The following is a 21,195-nucleotide window of genomic DNA, read 5'->3' on the forward strand; positions in this document are numbered from 1 at the left end:
ATTGCCTGGATAAAGAAGTTATGATCTTTCTTTATTCCTCTGAGATATGCAACCTTTTCTTCTTTTTCATTGATACTTCAGCCTTTTCTGACTCGCTGCCATTTTGAACCCCAGCATCTCACAAGGTATTCTCAGCCTTTAGATTATTATAGTATAATGCCCTTTTTAATTTGTGACAAATACTGACGCTTTGAATATTGCCTTATTCCTACCTGAAATTCATCATCAAATAACAGGTTCCAGGAAGCACAAAATATTCAAGTTGGTCTTTGATAAAGGTTGTTAAAACTGAAGAAATGCGCTTTAATAGAATGACCAATTGCAATCTAGTTGGTAGTACTTAATAACTCTAATTATAAATCAGTGTTTTGTAGCACTCATACAAACCTGCTTACATAGAATCACAGAATCTTATGATTCTTACATAGAATCATAGAATGGTTCACGTTAGAGGGGACCTTAAAGACCATCTAGTTCCAACCCCCTGCCATGGGCAGGGACACCTCCCACTAGACCAGGCTGCTCAAAGCCCCATCCAGCCTGGCCTTGAACACTCCCAGGGATGGGGCATCCACAACTTCCCTGGGCAACCTGTTCCAGTGCCTCACCACCTTCACAGTAAAGAACCGTAAACATGAACTCAAGATACATGATTATCTCACTCAGGAGTACATTATCCTCCCATCTTTCAGAGGGCAAAAACCAGGTAAAAATCTATATTCACTTCTATCACTTCTGCACTCCAGGTTAAAAGAAGAGGAGGATTAGATAGAAGCGTGAATGCATGTCAGCACAGATGGGCTGGTAAACCTCAAAGTTATTCAGGTTGTATAAGAACCTGCTTCCATTGTAATATAACTTTATGCACTTGAATTAAAGTTAACATTTTAAGGAAAAAAACCTGGTGAACTCTGTATCACGGTCACAGTCCTTTGTAAGCAGGGCTTGGCACTGGTCAGGAGAGCTTTCTTTTCAGGTAAGTGACTACACTTCTTCTGCAAAATGGGAAAATGGTGAACTGTGGGTTCAGTTTCTCTGAAGCATATTTCTGCTGTGAATGTATCTCTACTACTAGGGAATTATAAGATTTTCCAAATTTACAATAATATTTACAAGTTATGTTTATGAATATGTTACATGACTTTCTAGTATCTTCATCAACTTGAAACAGTTAAAATAGAAATTATACTTACTCTTTCCCCTTTTATTCCTGGTGATCCACATTCTCCTCTTTCACCCTTTATAAGAAATCAAAAGGTAAACAGCTAAACAAGATGTTTTGATTACACTACATACATTAAAGACTGTGCAAGCAGTTCAGTAGCACAAGAGGTTTAGTAGATTCTGAGGACCTGAGAGTGGCATCATTAGATAAGGTCTGTAGAAGACATGGTCTGCTCTACTCAAGATAGATACTTTTTCTCTCTGAGAATGCCTACGAATTTCCAATCTACATCATAAGAGAGTAATACATTTAATATCTAATAAGTTTTGCTGTATTTTTCCACCTCACTGCACTGCCTCCAGAGATCCTCTCTATATTCTGATTTCATTACTGTGATGTCTGAGATTTTCCTGAATAACAACTGTGAGATTGTACAAATGGAATGAAGAGAATTACTAATGTGTTCTGCTGACGATTTAACATATCAATAGATGTATGAGAAGTAGACATATGACTCTACTTTTCCCATTTCCATGAAAAGTTTCCATAAAATTGACTGAAGCATTTTTCTAATGAATTCAGAGAGGCACTGCTTTTATTAACAATGTAGAGAGATAAGTGTCCAAACCAAGCAAAGTCAAAATGGGATTATCTGTTTCTGTTCTGGCTATGATGGTCCAGTTTGCAATATAAATTTCGGTTATAGAAACTTGCAAATCATTGAAGTGTATCATTTTTTTAGCTTCTTGGAGAGCCTGTTTTGAGATTATTTTTTTTTTCAAGCATTGGCCCTAGCAAGTTGCAATTAGCTGAAAAGTAAACTTCCTTGTGGTAAGTTTTTGAAAGCTAATGATTGCCACATCTATTTGTGTTTGTAGTAAACAATTTTGCATTCTTTCTACTTAACCTCTTATTCAACCCTCAACTTTCTTTTTCCTTCCCGAAGCTTTACTTCTGGTCTTTGACATTTTTCTTTTTATATTTAATTACATTTTTGATTTTATTTATTTTTGTTCCAACAAGCCAGTCTGCAAGCATTTATATAAATGATGAATTTACTTCTAGGGATTGCATCAGGAACTCTCATGACAAAAAGACATGACAGGCTCTTCTTTCCATTCTTTCGCGTACACTGTCAGGAAGTGAAAATCTATTTTCAGACTAATTCTATTCTATAAAAATCTTACCTTGTCTCCCTTGTAGCCAGGAGGTCCCTATTTGAAAATTAAAAAAAAATAAAAAGAAAAAAATCATAAAAGAGAAAGCAAAGGTGTAACAGACTGCTAATTTAAGTAGAAAAAAAAACAGTAAAGAATTACGTTTCAGAAATTTAACTATTCACCACAATAAAATATCTCTCTGGAATCATTTCACATATAATTCCCTGCAAATTTAGATGTGTATTTTGTCCTCATAACATTAGCTGTAAATATGCCACTCAGTTTGCCAGCCTCTTAGCAGACATATCCTACCATTTAAATGGGAATTTTAAACTGACTTGATCTTAAGCATGGAGTAGCGTTAATCTTTCTATTGTGAATCAACAAGAATTCAAGCTGAGAAATATCAGATGTCAGAAGCCACTGGAGAACTATCTAAATGTTTTTAGTGATGACGTTTTCAATTCCAGCTTCGGGATAAGTCTAATGCAAGTCAATACAAAATCATATAGCTTCAGAAGTTCCTTTTGTCAGTAGCATCCCATCACTATACTTAAGCACATGGTTAGACTGTTTCTCTCTGTATAGATGCTTCTCTCCTAATAATTGAATAAAGTAGATGGAAAATGGAAAACACATTTTCAGTTCAGTGGAACTAAACTGTGAATCAGGATCTGGAAGACAATCTGAAAAGACCAAATATGAGTTAGCACTGTAGTAGTCACATACCTCTTCACCTTTTTCTCCATGATCTCCTTTTTGAGCATCCCCCTATTAGAAGCAAAGGAACACTACTGAAATATGTATTGCTCTGTTATTGTCCCTATTACACTAAAACCAAGAACACTCTTTAAGGAGTAGAAGTTGCTTGTCCTATTTATGAATAACCACGCTTCTTCCTCCCATAGTCAAGGACACACAATTCCTGAACGTTAACATAGAAAATTCAACTACTGTTATTAGCTGACTGAAATCATAGTCATCAGAGCAAGCTGCTCTACTCAAGAGATTTCTGTAGTGTTAGAAAGCTCTGTGGAGCTTAGAGAGCCTTCAGCTAGATTCAGAGACCTCTGCTGTCAGAGAAAACCTGGAATGATAGGCAGTGTTAACTTGGTAGCAGCTTAATTTTGAATTTTTCTCTCTCACTTCTGAAGCAGCTAACTATAAACCTCTCATAGCAAAAGTCAGTCTTTTAAATCATATTTTAATATAATTTTCCTTTGCTATATTCACTTATATCATTTGAATAAAACTAGATAGAAATCTGCTTTATTTTTTTTAAATTCACTTTACCTTGTTTCCTTTTGGTCCTGGCTCACCTTTTTCCCCCCTGTTACCAGCACTACCCTGAAACAAAGCCGGAAAATGTTATTATCATTGTGAGGATAAAATTCTACAGTTTGTCTAAGACTCACACTGATTCAGGTATGGCACGTGTGACACTACTTTCATTTATCTAAAAAAAAAAAGGGTAAAAATCTGTGATTTTTTTAAAATCAATATTCAATGATAAATACATTTTCTACAGAGTACTTGAAAATCTAACCAAGAAGGTGTCACAGGGAACACACAGTTCCTCCTCCCCATTTTTCAGAGTTACCCACCATGACCTCTGCTTAAAAAAACTCATGCGGAGAATAGCTTAATGTCAATATCCAGCAGCCCCCAAACAAAAAATTACTACACCATTATTCCTGTCTGGAGGATCATGAAGGCGGGGACTAGCAAGTTTGGTGCATATGTGTAGATATAAAAAATACATATATAATTGGTTGCATCTAATCATTTTTGAGAAAATAACTTAAAATTCTTGGATCTTAAATTTTAAATTGGAAACCGAGGTTTTAGTTCCAGATGCACATTATCCAGAGCCAAGGGACTGGATGATAGACCCTGTTGTCATAACCTGCTGCACCTATGGTTCACCAATTGCTTAGTGTCTCGGGAGAAAGGCAAAAACCTCTGCATGTACCTTGACTGTCTCTGGGGGAGCTACTAAAGATACAAAAGGGATTAAAGAGGTCACACACTGTCTGAACTCCCACTTCTCTCTTCTTTACCAGACCCAACAAACAGTTACGTGTTGAAGTGTCACACGAGAAAAGAGAGTGTTGGAGGCAGAGTTTTAGACTTTTCTTCATATATGCCATCACCATCAATTTTGAACCTTTATCCCTCACACAAATAGAAGCTGCTGGTAGAAGTAAATTTTTGTCTAATGTATCTTTCCTTTCCCGTCGCAAGATTCAAGAACAACTTTTTGATTTGGGCTTCTGAATCACATACCTACTTCTCTACAGTGTTTTATTACCCAATAATATAAATATATTTCCATGGTAGCATGTGATTATGGATAGATTTTTTTCCTGAGCTCTTGTGACAGTGGCCTTTCACAGTGCTATGCTGTGATACATCACTTCTTTTTGCAGTACATGCACAGCTCATGTCTTACTTTTTACAGACATAGTAACCAATTAAAATACTGTGCAACATTGATCTCAATGATTAAAATTCAAATTCTGGAGGCTTTTCATATGAATGCATACTTACAGAATCACCTTTGTCTCCTTTTATTCCCTTTTCACACACACAGTTCTTCCGCATACACTGAAAGGTTAGTAGAAACATTAAGGAGAACATTTTTTAAATTTATTATTTCCAATTTTTACAGCAAAAACTCAGTTTTTGCCTAGCCATAGACTAGAGAACATAAAAGTCATATAACAGGAAATAAATTATTTTCTAATATATATATTTCTTATATTATCAACATTACGCTTCTGTAGAGACCAAAATCAGTTGCTTGATTTATTTATAACAAAAATAAATAAGTCCGTTACTACTGTAACTACAAATGTTTAAGAGAGCATACACATAGCATATAGTACTCTGAAATCTTACACAATTTTTGGACAATTTTGATATTGCTATTATTTTCTAATGAGACCACTCATGAACCTGCATGTGTTGTACTAGTCCTATTCCACTCTCATAGGAAGAGTTCTTTATCTCTTACTGTTGATACCCTCTAACGAACAGAAGTTGTAGATTTCCCAGGAGATGGGATGGAAGAAATGGATGAAAGTTAAAATAAAAGCAACCATGGTCAGAAACTTTACTCAGGAAAGGAAGTTTATCCTGGAGTATTGTTGCATTATAGAAGCAGCAGACATCAGGAGATCCAGTATGAACAGGAGTAATCAAAACACACAAAACTCAAAAAGCCTACCTGCTTCTGAAGCAAGGCTTCCTGAAAAGAAAAGAAAAATGTTACTTTCATATAGATTTAATTTATCAGACTACTAATTTAACCATTTTTATTCTCCAGTTTACAGAATTTCCAAGGTGAATGGTGAAGACTGAATACTTTCATCCTTCATCCCTTCCCCACAGTGGTAAGAACAAGTTTGCGGAACTACTCGTACAAAAAATGGTTCTCCAGTAGGAATAGGTGGTTGCTTCATGTGACCCATAATGATGAGAAAACAAATGAGATGTAATGGGACAGCTAAATAGACCATATTAAGGAAGAATGCTAACAAGAAGAATATGAAAAGACTTCCTAATGAAAGGCCTTACCATGGAAGGTCCTACAACATAATATATAGGGGAAGGACTCAGTGATTTTATCAGCCTTATCCATGAGAACAAGTTACCTTCTAAAGCATTATCATACACTCAGAGACACACTCTGTGTGCTGGAAAATACCCTGTCCCTCCATCAGTGATCAGTGCAACTGAGCTCTAATTGTCGAGGCACGCAGCTCCTCAGAGAGCAGTTGGGAGGAAGAAGCTCACTCTGTCCTGACTCCTCATGTAGCAGAGACATGCACCACAAAAACATTCCTCACGACAGCACCATTTCCATGAGGGAAAAATTTTTCTTTTGTAAATACATACTTTCACAGGTACAAAACATAGGCTTGTAACAACATGACTTATTTCAGAAATGCCTTTCACTTAGTCTGTCTGTGAGATCTCTAGCCACGTGCTTAGTTGCACAACATAATTTATTTTTACACATATCAAGTACCAAGTTTCTATTTCTGATTTTAAGTTTTCCAAATTATTTTTTTACCACCTTTAAGAAACTACAAAAATATTACCTAAATACTGTATGGACTACTCCCTAATTAAAGCTATTGTGTTTTCTAAGAACCACTTTCCTCCAAATTGTCTTAATTTATTATTTGCAAAGTCTTGCCTTACTTTAAAATATTTTCTAGGATTTTAAACGCCAAACACTTCCTAGGCCGCTCCAACACTTTGCACATTGTTGCTTTAGAAGAGAGAAAGGTTAAGTTCACCTGACATCTCTATCACAGCAACACTTTTGTCCACTCTAAAGTAAGAAATTAATTCAACAGTATTCCCTGCCTTTTCTTATGTGTGCTTTATGTTGCACTAGAAGGGTAGATATACAAGTGCCCTTAATTAAGAGCTACAGTGGAGATTTACACTACTTTGGAAACCTGATCCCACTCAAGTCAATTAAAAAAATTCTGTTGGCTTCAGCAGACTTTCTTGAAGTTAATTCTTAAGCTCACAGTTCCTGACCTTCTCTGCTACCAACGCTGGCGTTCAGTTTGTGCACATGTCCCACACGATCTTTACAAACTTCCTGAACTTCCAAACCTGAGGCCAGCTCCAGCCTTTGTTCACCTGCAAACCTCTGCACTGCCTTGAGGACTCACCTATCAAAGTTAAATGAAATCTGCCATAGGTAGACGGGTGACAAGATTAAATCAGCATTACTTACCAGCTCCAATGCTACATCAACTATCAGATTCTGATCATCCAGGCATAAGATGTGTTTAGAGGATGAATCACCAGATATCATCCGCAGTTTTTCTTCTTGGACTTTTTTCTTAGAAAGGCCAATGGTAAAAAAATGTATTCCAAGACCCCTAGCTGCCGCAGCTATACCCTGGACATTAGGGCTGTTTGGATGATCCACACCATCAGTCATCAAAAAAACCACTTTCACACTTCTCTTACGACCTTCAGTTTTAAACAGCTGAGTGGCATTGGAAATCGCGTAATAGGAGTAGGTGCCGTGGCCAATAAAGCCCAGAGACTTGATTTTCTCTTTAAAATTCTGCAAATTTTTCCAGGCTGTAAAAGGATGATCAATGCTGACCGTGCTGCTGAACTGCAAACTTGCTAGTATGACATTATACTTCTGAGACTTAACTGGCTTCATCTGGAAAATTCTTTCACTTAAATTTTGAACAAAATTCTTCTGTAAATCAAACAACTGATTTTTGGCACTTTCTGAACTGTCCAAGATAAACGCTATATCAACGAGACACATATCACCTGTAATGGAACAGGAAAGTTAAATCTATGAATGATGGGCACACCTGCACAACAGATTTCAGATACTTCCCTGCAACAGTCCCACTCCTCAAATCATTTCCCCAAGGATTCCTCTGTCTTCCAAGGAAAAATTCTAAGGATAAATTTCACTGCAAATGCCAAGAAATTCTACTGAAGTCAATAACTAAATTTAAGTTACTTTAATTCATACCAGTATTAAATACAGTCTACAGACAAAAAATTAGGGTTGTGACGGAATTGTTTTAGCATTTTAGTTGTTTTTCTATACAAAATTTGCCACATGCAATTGCAAAGAAAAAATTGGGCTCCTTATCATTTATCTTAAAAGAGGTATGCATGTCAATGAAAACCATAAATCAACCTGGAGTCCATAACCAAGTAAATGTCACCACAGTATTTTCCAGGCCTCACAAAATAAATCACATTTTATAAATGCATACATCAGTTATTGATTACTAGCAGATTAGTATGCAGAGACATACAACACGGTCAATCAGAAATTTTAAGAAAATGGTTTTACCTTCATCCTTTTGCGCGAGAGAATAAGAATTCTTTCCTTTCTTTCTGTTTTGCCCATATATTATCTGGTTTGTTGTCACAGCCAGAAGTAAAAAGCAAAAGAAAAGATGTTTTTCCCACATACTGACTTCGATCCCAAATTAGACTTCTCCTTCCTGTTAAAAGTAAAAAACCACCTGATAGTACTTCATAAATAGATATAAATAAATAAATACAGATACTTTACACACAGAATACACATTTGCTGGAAGCACAATTCTAGAGACAGCATATGAAAAACAATTACAAAAAGTTACTGGGTTTAAGCATAGCAGCTGGTACAATCCCAACTGTAGCTCACATGTATGTTAGACCTTGTTTAATTAGAGAAGAAATATGGGTAGAACAAACACGGTGCTCCCTTTACTTTCTTTAGAGAAGCCAGGGCTATCTTTAGCTCTCATTTGAACATGTAACAAAGAAGGGTAAAAGAAATTACTAATGCAAATTGCTATTAACATACTTTGCTATTAAACTAATTATATTACATTAGCAGAAATATTATAGAAAACATAGACTATAGTTGTTTCTAGAAATCCCTAACTGTTAGGAATAAACAAAGATCTGGGTGTTTGGGGATGTAGATGCATTACCTAGGTCTAGAGTATCAGTATGAACAACTTATTCTTCTAAGAAATAATGGCTTAGTAATGAAATTCAATACATGAATGTATTATTAATATTACATGGCTGTAACAGAATGTATGCAATATTTCCCATAAAGACAATATTCTATTATAATGACAATATACACTAATAAAATGAACATTACAACATTTCAATCAGGGATTCAACATATTTCTAGAGAAAACTCAACAAATTTCTAGAGAAAACTGAACTCCGTGAAAAGTGATTTACAAAAAAATGCCTGTAATTTACAATAATTCATTTTAAATATCATTAATAACAAAGATAAAATATTAAATATCCTTCCTAAATCCTCTTTTCATGTCCATCAAGCAGTTACATATACAGAAACCATCAGTGCAGTCCTCTAAAAATAGAAAGGAAATAACTAAGTTTCTTACCTTCAAAGGCATTCAAAAAGCAAATTGTGGATTGAATAGGCTGTCAGTGTAGAAAATACGTCCAGCAGGTCATACTAGTAAATACGTTTTGTTTACAAAAATAAAGCAATCTGTAAATAAATAGCCCACCCACTAGTAAATGGCTCTACCTTGCATCTAGATCCTCTGTGGTCCATTATTGCTGTTTAGTTGGCCAAAGTTTATATGAAGATTGTCAGGCACTTAGCCAGGGCTGAGTGGGAGAGCCATTTTATTAAAGGGACAGTGTCAGTCTGGGAGCACAAGTGTTTTCCCACTTTAAATAACTGAACTTTTACATTAAAAAAATCACCTCTAGCCAATTTACATCTTTACCCGTCACTTTGCCAGCCGCACCTCTTCAGCTTGTCCGTGTTAAGGTTGCAGCACTGGCTAGATCAGAGATGTGAGATTAGTTCATTATCATTTGTAGGCTAGAACTGAATTCTGACCCAAGGATTTATGAGTCTGCCAGGATCACGAGCACGGTCTCAAGGGTGGTAATTGCATTAGCAATTACAATATTAAAAGACAAAAAAAAAATTTAAATCCTGAGCTGTTTTTCGCAGAAATTCTTTCTGCTATTTAAATCCTCTTAACGGTCAGATACAGACAGGATATCTAAAAGGGGGCTGTCATGTAAGTAGCTCTCAGCATGCTACATGCAAATTAGATTTGCTCTACCTAATGGCAGGCTGCAGAGTAAAATTGTATTGTCACAGTGTTAAGTAAAAAACTGGGGTGAGAGAAAATCTGTCAATGGTAAGTCTCAAGGAACCATGACATGCTTTGAGGGAGTTTTGTGCAGATGTCCAGCAACAGGTCAGTGCCCAGCCTCCGGACAGGCATTGCCTGCCAGGCAGGATGTCCCTCGGCACTCTGGTGGCAGGGCTAAATGAAGAGCTCCTTCACGCGGTGCTGCAGTAGAGAAGGCTTGGGCTTCATCGCCAGGATGTGTCAGGTCCCTGAACTGCAATGTGATTAAGCATTGAAATGTGTCAGCTGTAGACTGAAAAAATCAAGTGATATATGAATAATTTGGGCATTTCAGAAACACATGATAAAAAGATGCTTTTGAATGAAGCAGATTTTTTGGCAGAGGTCCAATCTTTCATCAAAAACTTAGGACTGAAAATTTATACACGGTTGTTTATTACCATCCAACTATACTGAATAGCTTTAAAAAATTCTACCTAAATACTATATAAGTTGCACTCTAACTTTTCTCAAGACAGATTTTCTAGAGTTGAGATCACCTTGCTAGCTTATGTCATGGCTTTTAAACACATACACTAAAAACAAACTCAGTATCTAACTCCACAGGACAGTATTGTTGCCTATTCATTGCTTTTTTGTGTTTACAAACCCAATGACTTGTGTTTGCTCGTTTTGTTCCTTCACCCGATGGAAGTTTCATGGTGAAATTAATACCTTTCATTACCCAGAAGACACTTTCAGCATGGCAAGTAGCGGGTAAAGCTTAGGAATTGTTGACTTATCAAAAAAATATGAAAGTTGAGGCTTCACATCCTCTGTAAGTAATTTTTGCTTTTTTAGTTTGTTAGGAGAGTGCATCTGAAAGATGAAAAGACAGAGAATAGAGAATTTCTAAACTTTGATTTTGATATTGCAGCTTTAATCAGGTTATTTAGTAGAAATAGAGCAAATACCATGCTTATCAGTTGCCATTGATACCTCTTTCTTGAAGGTATTCAACTTTCCAAAAAACGCCAAAGTGCATCTGTTTATTCTGCGTCAAGCATAGCTCTTTCACAGCATGCGCTTTAGAAAGCTGTTAGAGCACAACATGGTAGAGTGCAAATACTTGCTTTCATAGAATACCTGGTCTCCTAATCAAGAAATTTAATTAAAAGGCTGATGATATGCTACGATGCAGATTTTATTATGAGGATATCGCGGTTGAGGCACGTTTCATAAATCTGGATACAAAGGCTATATTCTTCTTGAAGGAAGTTAAAACAGTTATGAGCAGGGAGGGAAAGAAGTAATCCACTGAGGAGAGAAATATTCTAAAATTCAGATTACCTTCAAATTCTGCAGTACGAAAAACTACAAGGAAAGAGAATGAATTACTTAAACTTCACTAATCAAATCCACACTTTTTATTTTTGGTACAGTTACAGAACCTAACAGCGACGTAGTTGAATGTCTTAAAGGACACAGTTTCTGCTAAATCAGAGAGTTATTGCAATGGTTGATTTCCCTGACCACAGACAATGAAGCAAGTGGTGTTTCACAAACCACTGCCATTATAAAATGGTGTAGATAATCACACTTTCTGTCTCTTTTCTGTTCTCTTGTAGAAAACTATACAGAAACCATGCCAGCTTTGCTTTTCATGCGGTGTTTAAATAACAGCAATGGAATATGGTAACTAGGAGCTTTTAAGTAAGAAGAGTACATTTGCTGCTGATTTTATTAAAATTTTGGTGAAGGGGAAAGAATAGGGGAGAAAAAATAGGGCATCACTGACCAGTGAGCATAAAAAAGTCTCCGCCTGCATTCAGGCTAGTAGAAGCACCCTTCACCTAGGCTGGGAGCAAGGTCTCCTCCATTGCTAGACCAAACACTTCCTTAAGTACCCACTTTCTGCTTCTCCAAGGGTACATCCCTTTTTTAAAAGGTATTCACCTAGAAATCACACCTCTGCAAACATCCGCAATCTATTCACGTGCGCTCTGAGCCACAAGTATGACAGCGTATGTAACTTTAACTTATTTAAAGGGTGAAACAACACATACTAAATAACTTGATGAGGTCTTAGCAAAGATGGAGATAACGCTAATCTGGTTGCATGGGAAAGCTGTACCTCTGCCACATGATTGTACATAGTACAGTTCCTACACAGAATTGTCAGTCTGCGCGTGCTCTGTTAACATGAAAGGTACTGGAGAAAAAAATCATACATGCCACCACCGCTCACACTTTTTCACCAGTGCAACGGAGGAAAGATTAGCTGTCCCAGTAGCTGCAGCCTGCTCCTGAAAGGTGTCCTTCCTAGAAACCTCTACATCATCTCCTGTCAAAGTGCAGATAAGCATGTGTCACCTCCGCTGAGGTTAACTCTCTTCATTAAATAAATGCTGCCTTCATTATACAAATTGAGACTAAAGAGTTTCAATGGAATACAATCTTTTACACTAAATATCTGTTAATGCTATATATAAATGATAATTACTGGCAGGATCCAGCATCTGTTGGATGCGACACAATGGTGATGCTTAAGCATTTCATTAGTAACAAATTAGTCACGTGTATCACTCATACTGTTTACATACTTATTCTTACCCTTATACATGCTTAGATCAAGACTTGTAAAGAGCCTATCCATTCAAAAACAGACTGTGAGCTATAGAAGAATGCTTTTTCCAGCAGTCGTTAAGGTTTTTCTGCACAGTGTGCTAAAACAGTATTGAGTGAATGGATTCCCAGCTGTGTTCAAAGATTTCTCACTTTTTTTGGACCCGCAAACATGACTCTCATCTTGCAGAGATCAGAAAATGTTACCATTTATGGTTTTTAGACATAAAAATTTGACCGTTAATACACACATAACCTAGTAGTTCTCACAGATATCCAGTACTCAGATAGCATCGGGGTCAAGTTTGCTTGTATTTCTCTGGCTAGAAAATCTGTAGATCTGTTAGATGTTGTGTGTAATTGGTCTCTGGAAACATCCTAAGCTCTTCTTCACTACTTACTGTGCTTTGGAAGTACAATAAGGATCTTGACAGTTCTGTTACAGGATTGTAGATTTACAAGTCAGAGCTTTACTTTTTCACTAGTCTTGCCAATAGTTTCATAGCTTTATATTCATTTAGAAATCAAACCTGATAGAAGAAATGTTTCCAGATTTACAGCATTGTTTTTAACACTACTGAAACATCTTTCTGTGCTGTTTAGTACAGCAGTGTTTCAATGGCTCTTCTGAACCACATGCTCTGAACCAGATGCTCAGTACATCTAGCGCCCAGGACTACTGCATCTGTCTAAATGCATTCATTAAATGACCATACTAAAGCTCTCGTCTGCAATACAAAGTTTTATCTGTAAAACTCATGTTGCTATTGAATTTCAAGTTCAAAAGCCTTTAGTTCCCACATTCATGCTAAGTCACTTCTTCTACTGGAAAAATTCATTTATCAGCTTTCTTCCCTGGTACAATACCTATCCTTGAATACTTCCTCCTACTCTCATTACTGCAAGTCAGGAATGGTAAAGAAGAAATAAAAAGAAACAGAGAGCTGCCAAAGATAAGAGATAGCTTCTGTATGAAGACAGACAAAGTAAATTATATTCTGTAGCTTGGAAAGCCACAACTGAATCCAAATGTGATACAGATCTATAAAAGTACGAAAGAAGGTGACTGTTTTATAGTACATTAATTTAGTGTGTCAAAGGACTTACACTGTGGATCAGTTTGGTTGATGATGTATTAATCAAAATTGACTGCTGTAAATTATATGTTTCCTCCCCCTCCCCGTATGCTCTTTCCTCAATAACAATGCCAATAGTTACTGTACAGAATGGTAGATTTTTTTTCTGGCTAGGAGATAATAGCTAATGGACGCAATTTGAAATAAATATTTTAAACAGTTTTTAAAAAACTCTGTTCGTAATACTAGATATTTCTTAATTCAGTGCCATTGTTACTCATATGCTATGTAAGTAAAGCCATGATTATATGCCTTTTTAAAATCAGATTGCAATAAATGTATCAAACGGATCATTTAGTTGCTGAATTCAATTTATGTAAGCTATAAAGATATTTATGTTACCTAAATCCTGCCCTCTGGTGTATCTACATGATAATGCATAATGATAGTATTTCATACTGGGTGACTCATTCAGCATTTAATCAGGACACGGCTAGTAAATGAGGCTACTGCCTGGGCAAAACATTTGTCCCCTTGTAATAGAAGGTGGAAGATGAATACTAAGATATTAAAAGAATAAGATACAATGCTTCAAGAAGGGAGGATATCTCCTGGAAGAACCGGTTTTACTCCTTAGTTCCTATCTGATCCTGAGAAACTAAATACTCATTTCACACATTCCTCTCTTTCAGATACCCAGATTGGGAGTGCCAGTACCTGACACGTGGATCTTCTGAGAACTACAAAGTCAATGAAAGCTGAAAGCGATTAGTGGATGTATCTGCAAGGCAGTATCATCTGCTGTAGCAAGTACAGTTCTGGGTTGTCAGAGAATTCTTGTTGTGTCACTTAGGAACACATGTAATACTGGCCTTAGAAATGTTCCCCCTTAGTCTTAAGGGAAATTATTACTTACAATCGTAAGAACACAGAGCAAGGATTAAAACAGACTTACTTTACTTTCTGGCAGTCCAGTTCCTGAAATTCTACAATCACCTTGTTGTACTTCAAAAAAAAAGAAAAAAAGAAAAAACAACCTCAAAAATTTTAATTTAAAATCATTTTTGTAAAATGTTTGACTTCACTGACAGCTTAAAGCAAAGATGACCACAGGTTTTATGCACGGTGATCACATCATCTGTTGTGTAGTCACTCTATGGCTACAAAAAATGATCAGTTTGAAAAAGTGCTTTGGTCAAGCTTAGCAGTGAGGAACCTAGTTAGAAAACAACATATTTCATCTTCAAAATCCTTTAAATAACCCTTTGTAAAGCCTCTACACTTCCATTTATTTTTGTGAGCACCTGGTGACCAAGTTTGTTTATCACAACGTATGATATAGTTCAAGACGAATTCTCTCTATAACAGTCAGCTACTGAGTGATCCGAACTGAAGAGTTACCTTTTCTTTCATGAGTTTCCCTAGAAGAACAGGAGCTCTAAATGTATAAAAAGGCTTGTCCTCAGTCACATATATCCCTTGCTCTATCCTTTTAAAAATCATGCTTTTTGTTCACAGGCTACCTTCAGACCTTGAACACTCAAACCTTGGGATCCCTTTGGTCCAGGTATTCATTCCTTCAGGACCCTTTACACCCTAAAAAGACAAGGTAGGAGATTAATTTCAAAAGTTTCATAGATCAGTTTTTCAAGTAATACAATGAAGTAATTACCTTCAAAAGCAAATAAATATCGGTGAAAGTCTTGCTGTCTTTATCTCGATTCCCCTCACTCACATCTCAGTGAGTAACAAGGACAGCAACAACTGATAATAACGGAACAAGTGAAGCTGAGAGGTTCTTTCACTCTTACTCAACCCTGTGCAGTGGCACAGGATGCTCTTCTGTCTAAAACCAGTCACCTTCCTTGCTTAAAAGGCTTATTATTTTCAATACCTCACTTAATGAATGCCTGAGGTGAAAGACTTGGTAGGCCAACTGGACCAACTGCATCCTCAGAACCTTTTTCACCCTGAAAATATATGGCATCTGAATACAGTAACTTGCATTGAAATTGTATTATGAAGTTGAACAAAATTAAGTCATAATCACAACACATACAAAGAATGAATGTGTGATCTGTACAAATGAAAGAATTTTCAGTAGAAATACTAAAACCTAGGGGAAGTCATTACCTACAACTTTTGCAATCACATAGCTGAATCTGTATAATTTGGCATATTTTTAAAAAAGCATACATTTTACATAGACTGAGAGAAGTCTGAACCCCAGCTTCAAGCTCCATATGTAATTAACACTTTCTCTTACCTAAAATCTGATAAACCAGTACTATCGGGTACGCATCATGGCACGGAGGACTACAACAGCATATCTGAAACAGACTGCTAGGCTCCATCAAGCAACAACTTTTCCAAGTTTAAGTAATCATAATCCAAAACAGAAGTAATGTGAATGACAGCATTGTCAGACTACTTTTTTTTTTCTTTACCTGTAAAGGGAAGAGCAGTAATGGACTTACATAACTTAATTAGACATCGCCATGTTTTTAAAGTCAGTGTTTACAATGTGTTGCAACATGCAAAACCCCAGTAGTATTTAGGTGTTCTGTTTCTGTATTCCTGAAAGGATTTGGCTAGTTTGGCTAGTCTTCCTTGGCCAGACATGACACAAATACAATAAATCTCAGAGATGGATATAAACTAAAATAAAAGCCAGTCTTCCAGGAATCAAATATGGAAAAGCATAACAAAGTTGTAGGGCAAAAACTGTTTCCAATGCATATATCAAAAACTATTAACTAACCTTGGTATACCTTGATCTGTTATGAATTTTAAGAATTTTTTAAAGAAGAAAAGAAGCTCAAAATGGAGTGTTCACTCTACAAAATCCCTACACAATTAAAAATTCTTAAATAACAGACTTGTACATAGAGTAAACTTGGAATATTCTGCAGAGAGTTACAAAAAATGTAAATATATATCGCATCCATGAAGAGAAATTGCTGAAAATAGTTTGAGATACAACTGCATGAAAGCAATTCTCACATATGGTATAAGAATTAAGATCTTAAAAGGAATATAAAAGAGACTGATTAGAAGTGTAAGCAATGTCTGAGAGGAGAAAATGTATGATTAAAATGAGACTTGCCGAAAGTCAAGCTGAATTAGATCCTTAATGATGTAAGTCCGTTTAGCCTTATCAATTACAAGGAACAGGGAAATATAAAAAGCAGCTATTATGCAATGATGATGAAGAGATTCATAATCATCTAGGTAAAACCTCAAAACTAAACAAATATTCTGTATTATTTATAAATAAAGAGGCTGCTATTGGACAGAGGTGCAAATGTAGAGATAACTACAGGAAAACTAAAAGTGGAAAATCACAGTGTGGAGAACAGAAGCAAAGATCCAAGAGTTTAAAAGGCTCAGAAACTGTTGACAAATTCACAGTGTCACTAACCAAATACTGTTCCAGCATTTATTTTGAGATCAACGTAGGAGTATGGTAGAATGTTCAATTATAAAATGTGTATGTCACAACAGTTCATGTGATCTAGTAACTGTGACACAGTGGTCTCTGAGAAGGTCAAATTCATTTGCATTCTTAACACCAAATAGCTCCTGTGTTTCCATTAAACTTTCTTGGTACCCGTCATTAGAGTAACAGCATTTACTGTTCAAAGTACAATTGTTCAAAATACAATTTTTCATTTTTAAACTTCTCTGAATCTCTCTTGTGCTACAGAAATGATGAAGATGTCAGATACTTAAGCTCCTGATTCCCTATGGCCTAAAGAACTTCCTCTTAAAATCAAAGTTAGATTATGTGATTATTGCAAGTATTAACTAAACTCATGTCCTATACTTATGGAAAAAGATTAGGAACACACAAACTGAAGTTCATCTTTGTTATAAAAAGAACCAGTAGGTGGTTATTGGAAACAGATGTGAAAAAGTCACTGTGTCCCACTTCAACAGCACCAGAGGAAGTGGAATGATGAAAAATGAAACAGACGATAAGCATAAAAATACAGGCAGCCAATTTTGCCTTTGATACCTGATAGACTACTCTATTTGAATTACTCTTAATTTTCCCACACATTTTGGCTACTTTATTTACCAAAGCAATTGCTGAGTTCCTAAAGATTACTATCATTAAGGGAAAAAATGTTTGTTTTTCTGAGGAAAAATACTGTTAAAATGGAAGGAATATTAGAATGAAAATTTAACCCAAATAATTGTTGTACCATTAGACCACATTGTGGCTTAAATTAATAAAACCCATAACACATGAAATATAGTTTCTTGGATAATAGAAACTCTCCAGTATGTTTAGAGCCAAGAAAAAACAGCCAACAAACATTAACACAAATGATGGAAAAAGCCAGTCCATCCACATGTTTTTAAGCTAAAGTCACTGAATAGAAGGAGATTATTGGAAGGATGGAAGAAAAATGGTTTATCATATGTTTTCTATAAAAAGTTTTGCAAAGCTATAAAAACATTGGAAAGACCATTAAAAATTATTTACTGTAATTCAAAGGAGAAAGTAGCAAAATATTTAGTAAGGAAGCCAAAGACTATGTGTTTCCTTAGTTTTCTGAGAAAAGAAAGAAATACGAGCAGCAGTTGCAATAAGGAACTAAGATCCTGGCTCTAACAGTGCCAAAGAAACTGTCAAAAATGTGACATTTAAGTATTTCCAGGCCAACTATCAGCCTTTGTATCTGAAGAAGAAAGTTATTCACACAGAACCTGAAATCGTCCAATTCGTACTTCACCTTATAATTTCTATTTCAGACCATTTTAAAGAGAGTTAATAACAAATAAAGGAGAAAGGCAAAAGAGCACTTCTCCATGGCTTGCAGAAAAGCAGGTTCTGAAATCCTAACCACATAGGACCAAGGAAATGTCTTTTTTTTAGGTAATTTATAAATAAGAAAAGGATTGTGAGTGTGATCAACTCCTGGAACAGGTTGCCCAGAGAGGGCAACCAACTGGGCAAGATCCCGAGCAACCTGCTCTAGCTGGTCCTGCCTTGTGCAGAGGAGTTGGACTAGATAATCTCCAGAGGTGCCTCCCAACCTCAGACATCCTGTGATTGTGTGATACCAGGCCATATTTCGCTGAGAAACTAACCCGTATGTCAGAAATTTCACTCAAAATACAAAAATGTTCTCATAAGCGTGCCTTACTCCCATTGCAACTCCTCAGCAACTGTGTGGATTGGGTCCCAGACTTATGAATGTGTACCTATTTCACCTGACTTTTCAAACACGATGTTAAAAAATTCATTTCTGATCTTCCATGAATGACATGAAAAATGCTTATTATCCCTTCCTCTGTTAAACAAACAACAGGTCTGACAGCGGAACAAACCATACAAAAATACACCCCTATACAGAAGCATTAGAAATCACAAATGCAATAATGAAAAAGATAAGCAAAGCAAATTTTTGCTTTGTCAAAGCAAAATTGATGACCTAACCCTACAGGTTTGGAAAGAACTGACCAAGAACCCTGGCATGCCAGAAAGAGCATGCTCCAGTTCAGATATCTCCCTGTTTTAAAGGTCTGAGATCCCTAACTTGCTTAAGAGAAAAGAAACACAAATGCACATGGGTTAGGGTAGGCACGCTTACCTGTTTAATACCTGGTTTTCCTGCATTGTAGTTTTGAGCTGACTACTAATTGAAAATGTTGCCAGCTATTTTAAAAGCTCTTTCATTTAAATAATAAATTCTACCCTATTAAGTTAATACCTTAGAGACATGTAAAAATCACCAACATCTTACGTAAAAGTCTCTTAGAACTCAAAAACTAGAAAAGTATTCCAAATCATCACTCTTGTACAAGGCATTTCTTTTTCTTTATGAAATAATGGAACTTACTAACATGTAATTGTCTATAAACACATCAATATAAATTGCTGTGTTATTTATTGCATGGCATATTCATTTATTCATTTATATATATTCATTGGGGATTGGACTAGATGACCTTTAAAGGTCCCTTCCAAACCAAACTATTCTATGATTCCATGATTTATATGCCTGTAAGTAATTCATTCCCACTATTTGCTGTTACAGTAAATTATTGGATCAATCCTCCGTTTTCATAGAATATTCATCTGCTTTTATTTTTCACCAGATGTTTTGTTTGGTATGAGAAGTCTGTCAAATATAAACAGAATGTAGGCTGAAACATTACACAGAATTAATGCAAGGCTTGAAATAAAGAAATTATAGAATAATCAAAGTAACTAGTACATACTTAAAAGAAAAAAATAATTCAATCTGGCCTGCTTCCACCCTAAAAAATTAGTTTAATAGAAGCAGTTGTGACTTCACCTGGAAGACCAGCTAGTATTTTAAAGTATACAAACTAAACATTGCAGTAATGGCTTCATTTCTGCAAGGAAATGCTGACTCCTTTGTTTCTCTTGTTAATCCCTTTCATGGCAGATCTTAATCTCCCAAATCCTTAAAGTTCTTCTTTCAGAATTAGCAAGAATACCAAATGTTGTTTTTTCTTAGACAGCAAAAATTCAGTTTTGCTAAAAATACTAATTTTGCATAGGATCGTAGAAACGAAACTGTCGACTATAGGGAAAACTGAGTAATATTGCTTTGAACTATGCAGAATGGAATTTAGGACTAAAGATTCGTGTTCTGACCCAAGTAAATTCTCCTTAACTCCCTACTTTTTCCCAACCTCAGCCATTCTGTGAATCTGTGATATTCTGTATTGGCTGTGCTGTTTCATCTACTCTAGAGATGCTTGTGTCCAGGCCATTGCACAGAAGTAAGAAAATTGTCCTCTCTTTGTTGACAGACAGAGCTAGCAACATATGACAATGCTTATGACATCCCTGTCACAGTAAGCAACTCTCCACAGATTCCCATCTCCCCTCCAAAAAGACCAGAAGTTAAAAAATGCAATGGCTGCTACAACCCCTTCCAGCAACTGCTGAAACAGAACGCATCAGGGACCTGCCATTGACAACAGTGAATGAAAACAGAAGGGTGTTGGGCAATTGCTACCAAGGGGACTCTTGGTTTTGACTTTTCTCTGATTCAGCGGACAGTTACTTATCAATCACAGCATTTTTGACACTGCTTGCTCGGCTTCAGTCTTTTCAGCTGTTGGAGGAGTTACTTTGCCAGTCATTCTGGGACACTGTGGAAGCTGCCGCTGTGGATACTTAAGTAGCTCACTGAAATTCCAGCAGCAGGAAAAATGAACTGACAGGTCCTCAGTAAAAAAAAATAAATAATAACAGCACATACGGAGCACTCAGCTGAACAGCTGATTGCACCAACACAGCTCTGTGCCCTGTGCCAGATGTGCACCACATTCTTGGCGTTACCAAAATGTATGATTTTTTGCCCGCAAATGTTTACCCTTTAGCAACAAAATTAGATTGTGTATGAAATACACAACGAACTCTCAGAAAACTATGTAAGAGTATTTCTATACTTTCTGTTACACTTACCCAAGGGCCCCAAGGTCCTTTAGGGCTAAATAGACCTTCCGGTCCCTACAAATAAAAAAAGGAGAGACAAAAA

The 21,195-nt window shown here is 36.2% G+C and overlaps 1 protein-coding gene across 1 annotated transcript in view; it reads right to left on the reverse strand.

Annotated features, from left to right (window-relative positions):
• The window catches only part of COL28A1 (collagen type XXVIII alpha 1 chain), a 70,779-nt gene extending 61,348 nt beyond the window's left edge, over positions 1 to 9,431 (reverse strand). Inside the window, exons 1-10 of the mRNA XM_074574737.1 lie at positions 9,401 to 9,431; positions 9,252 to 9,291; positions 8,186 to 8,339; positions 7,085 to 7,644; positions 5,555 to 5,575; positions 4,876 to 4,932; positions 3,619 to 3,672; positions 3,055 to 3,096; positions 2,353 to 2,379; positions 1,194 to 1,238 (exon numbers count right to left, since the gene is read on the reverse strand). Coding sequence (XP_074430838.1) covers positions 1,194 to 1,238; positions 2,353 to 2,379; positions 3,055 to 3,096; positions 3,619 to 3,672; positions 4,876 to 4,932; positions 5,555 to 5,575; positions 7,085 to 7,644; positions 8,186 to 8,306 — 927 coding nt within the window. The 5' untranslated portion in view covers positions 8,307 to 8,339; positions 9,252 to 9,291; positions 9,401 to 9,431. The remainder of the gene's footprint in view (positions 1 to 1,193; positions 1,239 to 2,352; positions 2,380 to 3,054; positions 3,097 to 3,618; positions 3,673 to 4,875; positions 4,933 to 5,554; positions 5,576 to 7,084; positions 7,645 to 8,185; positions 8,340 to 9,251; positions 9,292 to 9,400) is intronic.
• Positions 9,432 to 21,195: the final 11,764 nt, after the last annotated feature.

This window comes from Larus michahellis, chromosome 2 (genome assembly GCF_964199755.1).
Source record: "Larus michahellis chromosome 2, bLarMic1.1, whole genome shotgun sequence".
NCBI classification, from domain to species: domain Eukaryota; kingdom Metazoa; phylum Chordata; class Aves; order Charadriiformes; family Laridae; genus Larus; species Larus michahellis.